This window comes from Ruditapes philippinarum, unplaced genomic scaffold (genome assembly GCF_026571515.1).
Source record: "Ruditapes philippinarum isolate M1 unplaced genomic scaffold, ASM2657151v2 ctg10850_1_1_1_1, whole genome shotgun sequence".
Classification (NCBI taxonomy): domain Eukaryota; kingdom Metazoa; phylum Mollusca; class Bivalvia; order Venerida; family Veneridae; genus Ruditapes; species Ruditapes philippinarum.
Genome location: NW_026861141.1, coordinates 18870 through 29652, shown reverse-complemented (window position 1 = coordinate 29652; position 10783 = coordinate 18870). Strand labels below are relative to the sequence as shown.

At 33.8% G+C, this 10783-nt stretch overlaps 1 protein-coding gene across 1 annotated transcript; it reads right to left on the bottom strand.

Moving 5' to 3' along the window:
* Nucleotides 1-657: 657 nt before the first annotated feature.
* Nucleotides 658-7573, bottom strand: LOC132714683 (uncharacterized). Its single transcript, XM_060697592.1, has 2 exons — nucleotides 6191-7573; nucleotides 658-1094 (listed from the first exon to the last, which is right to left on the bottom strand). Exons 1-2 carry the CDS (start codon nucleotides 7065-7067, stop codon nucleotides 658-660), a joined length of 1314 nt encoding a protein of 437 aa, XP_060553575.1. The 5' UTR covers nucleotides 7068-7573.
* Nucleotides 7574-10783: the final 3210 nt, after the last annotated feature.

The following is a 10783-nucleotide window of genomic DNA, read 5'->3' as shown; positions in this document are numbered from 1 at the left end:
TATCAAGTCAAGAGTTGTATAAAGCTTTAAATCATTTGTTACTGCAAAAATCTGAGGTAAATCCAACAATTGTGGTGGCATGGTCTGATGTTTATTAATTGGAACCGAAACGATAATACCTTATAAAGTAACATAGGCTGTTGAAATGCAGATATAGGAAAATTTGACAGATATATACAATTTTGAGCCTTTCGTGCAAAAATAAATTGTACTATTTGTATATTTCATTTAGATTTTCTGAAAATTAAATAATGTCCTTGAAATTTTGATGTAAAATAACTTGTATTTTTGACATAGTATTAATTTGCATGACAGATACTGGAATATATGTGGAGATAATTTTCCCTCAGCTAAATTATAAACTCCCATTAATAATTCATTAAAACTATGCTCTAACATTCTAGACTTTTCAATTTGTTTAGCCATCAATACATTCATTGTTGCAAAAGATTGTTCAAGATTTTCAAATGTATCATATAATTGTGTCTGAATATGCTGAATGGCTATTTCATTTTCTTTCATCCCTTTAACAATGTTAGATACTCTAGTATCCATTGTATGCAATATAAGAGGCTAAATTATTTTCATGTTGTTCAATATTGTAAGTCATTGTTCTGGAAAGTTTGTTCAAGGCATTTACATGTTTTGCTAACATTTCTACATCTTCCAGAAGTTGCAAGTTCCAAACAATGATTTTGACAATTTGCCGATAAATGGTAACAAGGACCTGCGTGACCTTGATTTGCTCATAGCAATTTTAGTTTCAGGAACCAGTTGGTATATAGAATCCATTGTAGCATTTAGCTTGATTTCTGTTGTTTGCCTGATTTGATTTATCTCTAACAAAACTTCATTTACAAGTTTGCAAGTATTTGGACTTAAAGCACATCCTGTTAAATCTATTAGGTTTAGGTCTTTTGGTAACTCCAGAGCAAAGGTGTGGATCCAACTTTCAGTTGCCATGTGCATGCGGTTCCATGGTTCGAAAACAACACGATAGTTCAGTCGCTGCAATTCATTTGGTAGACTACCAGATACCATATTGAAACACAAAACAATGGAGATCAGAAACAGCATCAGTTTACTCCAGCCAACTAAAAATATAAGGATTTGATTGTTATCCAAAGATGGTGACGATATTGGCGCGCAACAATATTGTACCTATCAGGAATTGCAGTTGATAAAAAAAATTGAAGGAATCACACATCACACTCATACAACTAACATACTACAACATGCATTTCACTGATATATGGATAACGTTTGGTTTAGTTTGCAAACTTAAGTAGTTTGATAGTTTGGAATAAACCTTACTAGTCTCTAACACTCTCACTTACAATAATGTATTAATTTTGTGGTGACAAACATACTGTATATACATGCTTTAAAAGTTAACCCCAAATCAGTTGTAGAAACAAGGGCTAAGTATGTACAGAAAAAGTATCTTTGAATTCTTAACAGCTTAGAACTTAATGTATTGGATTTGCAAGTATATAGCAGTGCACATATTAACTAAAATTGAATTTACATCTAATTCGCATTTATTATTGGGCTTGGCTCAACTCTTCTTAGAAATCTATATTTTTGCCTCTTTCTCCTTTTTCCAGTTTTTGTATGTGTTACATGGAACAACCTTTTAAGTTCTGGAGAAACATCGTTTTCATCTTGCCAAGATGCGGTATACCTTTGGTTTTGCCATTCTAACAAATATTGCTTCTTTCCATTTCTAAACCTCTGTTTCAATATTTTATTTACTGTATACCATCTATTTTGTGGTTTGGATTGTTTGTTTTCATTTGGGAATTCTGGAATGGTGCTTTTTGTTATCTCGTTGTTTTGCTTCTGTGTATTATCAGATTTGTTTTCAGCTTCATCAGAAATTGCTTCATTTGAAGTGGTTGTTTCAGGCCGGTCCTTTTCTGTATTTTGTTTTTCTTGTGATTCCGTTGTAGTAGTCCCTGGCGAGTTTTCGTCAGTTTCACTTTCCACATGGTCATCATTATCAATCTCAGGATCATTGTCAGTTTGTTCAGACATAAGATTATATCAATAAACATCTGGTTGGTAGTGCCGTTTCAGGTTTCGAGAAGTGTCAAATGATTTTCCAACTTTATTAGTTTTACAATTGGCCAATTTGTATGTATCATTAGGTCCCTTTGCAACTATATAAAAAGGACCATCCCATTTTTCTTCAAGTCTGCCAGATAATCCTGGAGTATGTTTGTGTACTTTCTTAAGTACTAATTCCAGAAGCATAAAGTCTGAATTTTTGGCCTGTATGTCATGTTTTTCCTTACTTTCATTTTGAGTTATTTCAGTGTTTGTTTTTGCTGTACCATGAACTAATTTTAAAGTTTCTAACAATTCATTAACAATGACTTTGTCTTGGGGTTTTAAATTGTCCCTAGGTACCAAGGTGGTGTCAAAAGGTAACCTCATTTCTCCCCCAAAGAGCATTTTGTATGGACTAAAGGCTGATGTTTCAGTGTTTGGTTGTGACCTCATGCCCATTAGAACAACAGGAAGGATGCGATGCCAATTTTTTTGGTCTTTTTGCACATATTTTGCTAAAGTTTTACTTATAGTAGCATTTTGTCTTCTACACAGCCATTGGCCTGTGGATTGTAACTTGCAGTCTTATGACGACTCACTTGATAAATTTCGCATATGGCGTTGACAAGTTTGGATAAAAGTTACGTCCCTATCAGTAACTATTGTATTACTAGCTCCGTATCTACAAAAAATTTCATCATGCAATATTTGTGCAATTTCTGAAGCAGACTGGGTTTTCAAAAGAAATGCTTCTACCCATCTAGTAAAGCTACAAACACAGACAAGAATATATAAATGACCTTCAGACGTTTTTGTTAGAGGACCGATGATGTCCATATGGAGTCTTTCAAAAGCTCCTACCACAGGAAGAGGATTTAACGGGGTACAAGAAGCATTTGGGTCTCTATTTACTCTTTGACATTTTTCACATGATCTAACATAGTCTGCAATTTCTTGATACATATGAGGCCAAAAGTATTTTGTTTGAACAGCTCCATTATTATCATGAACTTGTTCCAAGACTTTTAATCTTAATTTTCTAGGTAAGGCTATTTGCATAATGAAACGTTCATCAGTAGGCTTTTTCTTAGCTCTGTTTTGAAAGTGATGAATTAAAATGCCATCAAGTAGATGAAAATAATCTTTCTGAATTTCTAACGTTTTACTAAGTTTAGGATCATCAGGTATTTTGTTTTCAGTTAAATAGTCATAAATGTATTGTTTTTGAAGTTCAATTAAATCTATCAAAGGTTCTTCAGTTGTATGGTTTGATTGTTGCTGTGAGGAATCAGCTTCAGCTGAACACACATTGGTTCCTTCATCATATTCAATAGTTGCTTAAAGCCATTCCCTTTGTTCAGTCTGAACAGAGTAAGATGATGGAATTTCTTCCACCGAACTTATCCCATTCATACTTTCTTTTTGATGAGTCTGAGCAATGAAGGCATGAGAACTTGATGACTCGACATCTTGTAAAGGTATTTGTAAAGGTATTACTGTGTCTGGTGTACTGTTGTCTGACAAAGCCATGGAAGACTGTTTGTTTTTCAGTCCTTCATAGCTCATCAGACCAGTGTCTGTTGCTCCTGAACCTTTAGAGACGTCAATTTCTTGAGTGTAACGAGATAGTGGATCTGCATTATTGTTTTCGCCTTTACGATAAACAACTTCATATCTGTATCCCACAAGTAACATGTGCCATCTCGCGATCCTACCATTTGTTGAGTTATTCATAGTATTAAGTGTTTTTAATGCTTTATGGTCAGTCACAATAGTGAATTTCATTCCAGTTGACAAATATGCTTTATATGCCTTAATTCCCTCAACAATAGCCAAACATTCCAATTCTGTAGCTGAATAATTTTTTTCAGCTGCCTGTAAAGCCCTACCATTGTATTCAATGACCCTTTCCCTGCCTTGATCATCAAGTTGTCCTAAAATATAACCTAACCCGGACCTCGAAGCATCGCATGTCAGTATAAAAGGTTTTTTCCATATCAGGGAAAGCAAGTACTGGTGCTGTTGTAAGTGCATCTTTTAGTGTTTGCAAGGCTTGTTGGCATTGTTCAGACCAAATAAAGGGCTTATCTTTTTTTAAAAATTCAAAAAGTGGAGCACAAATTTTACTAAAATGAATTTTTTATAGTAATTTGTAAGACCAAGTAAGCTTTTAACTCCTTTTTGAGTTGTAGGTGCAATTAAATTTTGTATTTTTTCAATTTTTCTAGAGTCAGTTTCTATACCTGCCTTACTGATAACATGACCTAAGTAATGCAATTTCTCTTGAGCAAATTTACATTTATTTGGTGAGAGTTTCAGACCAGCTTCTGCAAGGCGTTTAAGTATTTCTGCAATATGATCTAAATGCTCTTCAAAATTTGTGGAATAAATTATGACATCATCTACATAGCACAGAGCAAATTTCCAAGAAATACCCTTAAGGACTTTCATCATTAATGACTGAAAAGTGGCTGGAGCCCCTGACAAACCAAATGGCATTGTTTGAAACTCGAATATGCCATTCTGAGTAATAATAGCAGCTTTTTCCTTACTTGATTCACTTAAAGGGACTTGCCAGAAGGCTTTACCAAGATCTAATGAGGTGAAATATTTTGGTTTTGCTTCTGCAATTGCATCAAACATATCCGAAAGTCTAGGTAGTGGATGAGCTATGGGTTTAGTAACTTTATTTAGTTTTCTATAGTCTACAGCAAAACGATATTCCCCAGTTTTAGAAGTGTCTGATTTTTTCACTAAAACTACAGGCGAGTGCCAACCTGAATTGCTTTCCTTAAGAACACCTTTGTCTACCATATCTGAAATCATTTCATCTTGTTTTCTACGCATTTCGGGTGTTTGTTTATAAAATTGAGTACGAACTGGTTTTGCATCTCCAGTATCGATTTCATGAGCTTGCAGATGAGTTTTGCCTAGATCATAAGGACCATCAGAAAAAACATTAATGTTTCCCTGCAGTACATTTAACAATTTTGTTTTCTGTTCTTCAGTTAAATTTGAATCTGACAAATCAAATGTAATTTTGCTATTATTTCCCCTTACTAATTTTTGTTTTGACTCAAAATTTGTATTTGTCTGTTCTAAACACAACACACTCTCTTGATTGAAGGCTGATACTTTAGCTACAATTTTGTTTCCTTTTAGGTAAACATTTTTGTCATTTGGGTTAGCAACCCTTATTACTGATTTTCCATTTATAACAGTAACAAGACTTTTTGCACCTACTATGTTGAGTTTTGTTAAATTATGTAAAGGTTCTAGTAAAACTTCAGTACCTGAACTAACTCGGGCAATTTTTATAGGGAGTAGAACCTCTGACTCTGCTTTAATGCGTACTGGCTTAATAGTTCTAGCATACCCTTGATCAGTCTTCAAACTACAAACTGTAACATCAGCTATTCTCAATAATTTTGCAGGAATATCAACAATACAATTGTATTTATTCAAAAAATCATGACCTAGAATCAAGGAATGATGAAGATCTTCCACAACTAAAAAATGGTGTGGACATGTCAGATTACCAAATTTAATGTCAAATTCCACTGCACCAGAAACACTATGAATTGTTCCACCTACACCTTTGATTGAATTAAAAATATTGGGAACATACTGCGGTTTGTCATCTGGGAAAATTCTGTCTAAAATGATTTACTTATACAAGAGACATTAGCACCCGTGTCACATAAGGCCGGAGTTTTTCTCTGATTGACAGAAACAACAACAGTATTTCTCAGTAACTCCGCAGAAAAATTGGCATTTACTTCAGCTTCTTTTACAGTTTTATCAGAATTATTTGTTACAAAAGATTTTCTTTTGTTGCTTTTGGCAGCACTATTACCTAAATCATGGTCATTTTTTTTAGAAGAGTAGTCTTTATCTTTTTGGTTTTTATGGGTTTTTTGAAAATTTGTATCATTGTGGGTTTTCTTTGTTTTCATATCATTGTGCCCATCTACTGGTTTGATAGACTCACACCTGCAGATAGGCGCGAGTCCCTAGCTGGAATTTACCCGATAGTTTTTGCGAGCCGTCTTACATTTAGATTTGAAGTGATTGTTAAGACCACATAAGTCACAAGTTTTGCCTATTGCTCTACAATATTTATAGGAAGTGCACCTACCTCCACAACGTGGACATGCTTCTCTTTTCTTCTCAAAGTGAGGTTGGCGTCTTGTTTGTGGTTGGCGATGATGAGGACTGTAATTCCTAGAAGGCGGTTCCGGCTGTTGTTTTGTCATAACAGTTGTTAATTGAGCAACTGCTGCCGTTAAAATGTTCACAGTATCTTCAAAGGAATTATTGGTAGCAGCTACCGGTGCTGAATGTCTTACATTTGTTAAGCGACGCGCAAGATTGCGTACTTCTGACAATGTCTTTGGTCCATGAGTTGAAATGGCAGAACTTACACTTGGGTGAAGACCATTGAGTGCGATCTGGACTTGTAAGTCATCATTTATTTTAGTTTTGAAAGTTTCTGCCTCTAATCGCGATAGAAATTGTTCTGCATTTTCCGAAACTTCCTGCTTCATACTGAAAATGTTCAGACTCACAGGTTTTTCTTTGGAATATTTTGTCACTAATAACTCTTTTAATTCATCAAGTGTGGTTGGAGCCGGTGATTGATTTTCAATACAGAGTCTAGCAATTCCATCCAAATGCCAGGCAAATTGAGCAAAAGCTTGTCCCTCTCTAAAATTCATACAGGCACAGTACTGGTCAAAACGTCTCAAAAACTTTTCAATATCTTCACCACACTCTCCCTTGAAAGGTTCTAACCGAAGGGTTCCAGCCATGTTGGTGAAGTGAGAGATATTTTCAATATCTGCACTAGGAACAGTACTGGTTAATGAAGAGGCGTTTACCGTAACGGGACTTGATGGTGTGTTTGCTTCAATCTGGATGTGATGTAAACTAGAAAGTGAACTTTGTGTCTGGTTCTGTTTTGAAGACCGAGTTTGTACAATGTTCACTGCAGATGGTTTTGTAGTTAGCACCATTCCTTCTCGCTTGCTAATCTGTGAGGTCAGGAAAGATCCCTACCCACCAGTTTTGTGCTTTGTTGCACGGTCTCTATTGTTTAAGTAATTCAGGAGTTGTTGCCCCTGTTTGTGACTCTCTTCCAAGACATCTAAAATATCAAGAAGAATATGTGTACTTTCCTTTTTTTATTTTAAAGAATAAAACACATGTAAAGTCCAACATAAAGTGACTTTACTAAGGAAAGACACACTTTTTAAGGAAAGACCAAAAAAGATTTGAACCAATAACCATTGACGTTACAAAAAAAACAACCAATCAAAAATTATATATCGAAATATCCCGAACCACTGCCGGCTGCTTATGCCGAAAAAAGGTGCTAAAACACTTTTTGTTCGCCTTATCAAACAAATATAGCTTAAGCCGGAATGGCTGTCTTAAGCCGGAATGTATGTCTTCTATTTCAATAAAGACTTATCACCAGAATTTGTACAACAGATTACTTATCAAAATATGCATTTTTTAGATTGCTCATTTTTTAGATTGCTCAACATCCAATTGAGAAATGAATGACACCTTAGCCTGTGGGAACTAAATGTGTTTTTTTTGAATTTGAGAAAAATATGTTTCAATACAAAAATGACAATTACAAAAATGTACAAAGATTATTTCATTGAGAAAAATTTTGCAAATTTTCATCGCATAACAATTGGGTAAAATCTTATTTAGAGTAGTGTTAGGCTGTTATAATCTCTCACAAATCACATTAGCAGGTTAACTCATATCGTGACCTAGAAAATTATGTTACTAATGTGCGAGATATTCTAGAATTGTTGAGTCACGGAAAACTTTTGATCTGTTAATAAAAATATTTTGTTTAATGGAGAAATATTTATTTCTTTACTTTGATAACTAAATTTGAAAATGAAAAGGCTAAAAATGGAAGTTTTTAAGATATCCCGACAAAGTATGGCTGTTATTCGGTTGGGGACATTTGCTCGATCGTAGCCGACGAAATCCCATGTGTAGATGACATAGCTCTGAACGCGCCTGAGGGCGCGTCCGTCGCAAAAAATATGTATTACAGTAATATAACTGAGTAAATAGGGCATGCTCTTTCTTTTAATATTTCAATTTTGGGGAGGGGGGGGGGGGGGGGGGTCTGTTAAAAGCAAATTAGCTGTAATGTGTTGTAAAGTAAAAACAAGTGTCGTCAAGTCAAAATTAATATGTTATTAGCTTTTTTCTGCGAAACAAACTATGTTATATCTTTATTTCAGATGCAAAGGAAAAATACCAAGTATAACAGCTATCAACTAGCATCAGCAAGAGTTGTTTCCCTTACCACAGTAAAACTGCTGGATGATTTGATTATTCCAATCAACACAAGTTTCATATTACAGTTTATTAATAGCTGTATATACCATTCAGTTGATGTTTTACAACAGTATATTTTGGGTTATAATTTAAACACAGGTAAATACTTTGTGATTTATCATTTTAATTCTGAATTGTATCTATATTTTTTAGAATATTTCATTTTTTTTTCATGTGTGGCATGCAAAAATTTAAACAAATAACCTTTGTCAGCCTTTCAACACTGACTTCTTAACGGTCTTTCAATTCTTTAGACTTGTGGTCAGTTGATTTAATTTAAGTTTAGTTGATTTAAGGTAGTGAAGTCCAAATTAATGATTTGATAATGATATGAATTCCTTTCAGACTTATTTTATACAAATTTATTTTAGTTTGTGTTGGAAGCTATAAGCTTTTTAAAACACTCTCGAACACATTCCTGGAACCAACCAGTACTAAGCAATGAATGTAAAGTTTCTTGCTCAAGGAATCAATGGCTTGCCCCTGACAGGGTTTGAACCCACGCGATCAGCAGTCCTTAGATTACTAGTCCGAAGTGTTAACCACTCCGCCACACCTTCAAGTCAGTAAGGACATTCCTGTATGTCTAGCATTTTCTTTGATAATGCGGTCTATTCTATTTGGCGCATATCTGCCTGTTTCAATTCTCAGTTTATGTGATGATAAACGCAGTCTGGATGTAGCAATTCTAAACTTTTTAGGTAAAATGTCTATTTAAGATTCAAATTCAAAAATATTTTTAATATATACATACGATACTTCACTGGTAGATAACTTACGTTCCCATTTTTGTTTAAAAACATCATTCACTCTCCCTTTAAACAAAATATAATTTTTTCTTCAAGTCAACTAAACCTGGATTGTACCATACATAGGAAAATCCGTATTCATCTAAAAGAGATTTAATATTATAAACCCAATAATTTTTATTATTCTTTATTTCAAGTAGACAAGCATATAGTTTTCTGATCAAGATATTTTCCGTCGATACAGTTTTGCACCAAAATTTAATGATTCTAACATATCTATTTATATACATTTGAAATCGACCTAACTCTCCATAAATACTATTTGTACATGTTGACATTTTAACATTTAATAATTGTTTACAAAATTTAAATGAACACGTTCTATTTCTTTCGATTTTCCAAAGCCCCATATTTCGAATCCGTAATTCAAGGTGGCGGCAACAAAAGCGTCAAACAGTTGGCACATAACAGAGGGTTTAATAGCATAATGTTTTGTTTTATGTATTAAAACATTCAAAGCTTTTAATCCTTTACCTACTAATGTCGTCTGATTTAAAGTATAAGAGCCTGTGTAATTAAAAACAGTGCCTAGATAATTAAAGTTATTTACAGTTTCTATTAAGCTACATTTGTATGTCCTTTTTTCGTTTGCAGTTAACGAGCCTCGCTTTCTGAATACAAAATTTTTTGTTTTATCAGTGTTGACTTCAAGCCCCCACTTTTCACAATATTCATTTAGCAAATCAAAACTATACTGTAATTCCACGGGACTTTTACCAAGTAAAACCATATCGTCAGCAAATAATAAAAGAATAAAAGTAATATTGTCAAGAGTTAAACCACACAACGGACTATCTTGTAAGAACAGTTCTAGGTCCACTATAAAAAGAGAAAATAGTAGAGGCGACATTATCTCCCCTTGTTTCAAGCCCACAGCGCATGCAAAAATTACATCCGTAGTTGACCGACCTTGACGAAATCCGAATTGCGCATTACTCAATCTACTGTTATTTTCGGCCCAGCATGAAATTCGTTTATTCAAAATACCTGTAAATTTTTTTTATAAACAACTTTCTAATATAATCCCTCTATAATTACGAGCATCACAGGGATCGTTTTTCTTAAAAATAGGTATAATTATACCCTCTGACCATTTATCTGGAAAGCGACCAATATATAAAATAATGTTGAAAAGATCTACTAAATGAGATGACAATATATCAATACATGATATAAAGTATTCTTTTAAAAGCATATCATTCCCAAAAGCTTTATTTCTTTTTATTTTTTTAACAACAGACACTAATTCTTCCACAGTTATTGTACTATCTAGTTCATCAAAACATCCCTCCTGGCCAAATTCATGATTATTTAAAAAATTATCTGCTTCCTCAGTTTCAAATTTTGCTATTTCACTTTGAAGAGACAAAAATAAGTTGAAAAAATCCCTATTTGTTAAATTGCCACTGATATTGCCTTTTGATTTACAATTACATAATCTCCAAAAATCTCTTGGCTTTGAGTGTCTAAGATTTTGTAATTGGGTAATTTTATTTACTTCATTCTGTCTACGTTTTCTTTTTATACAGCCTTATTATTCAACATATGTA

Bases quoted from the DNA above. Each gene is read 5' to 3' on its own strand.
- LOC132714683 (XM_060697592.1), bottom strand. From the start codon at position 7,067: ATGGTGCTAACTACAAAACCATCTGCAGTGAACATTGTACAAACTCGG. The intron at 1,095-6,190 runs GTAGGTGCACTT...TTATATTTTTAG, and splicing joins AGCATGTCCACGTTGTGGAG to TTGGCTGGAGTAAACTGATG.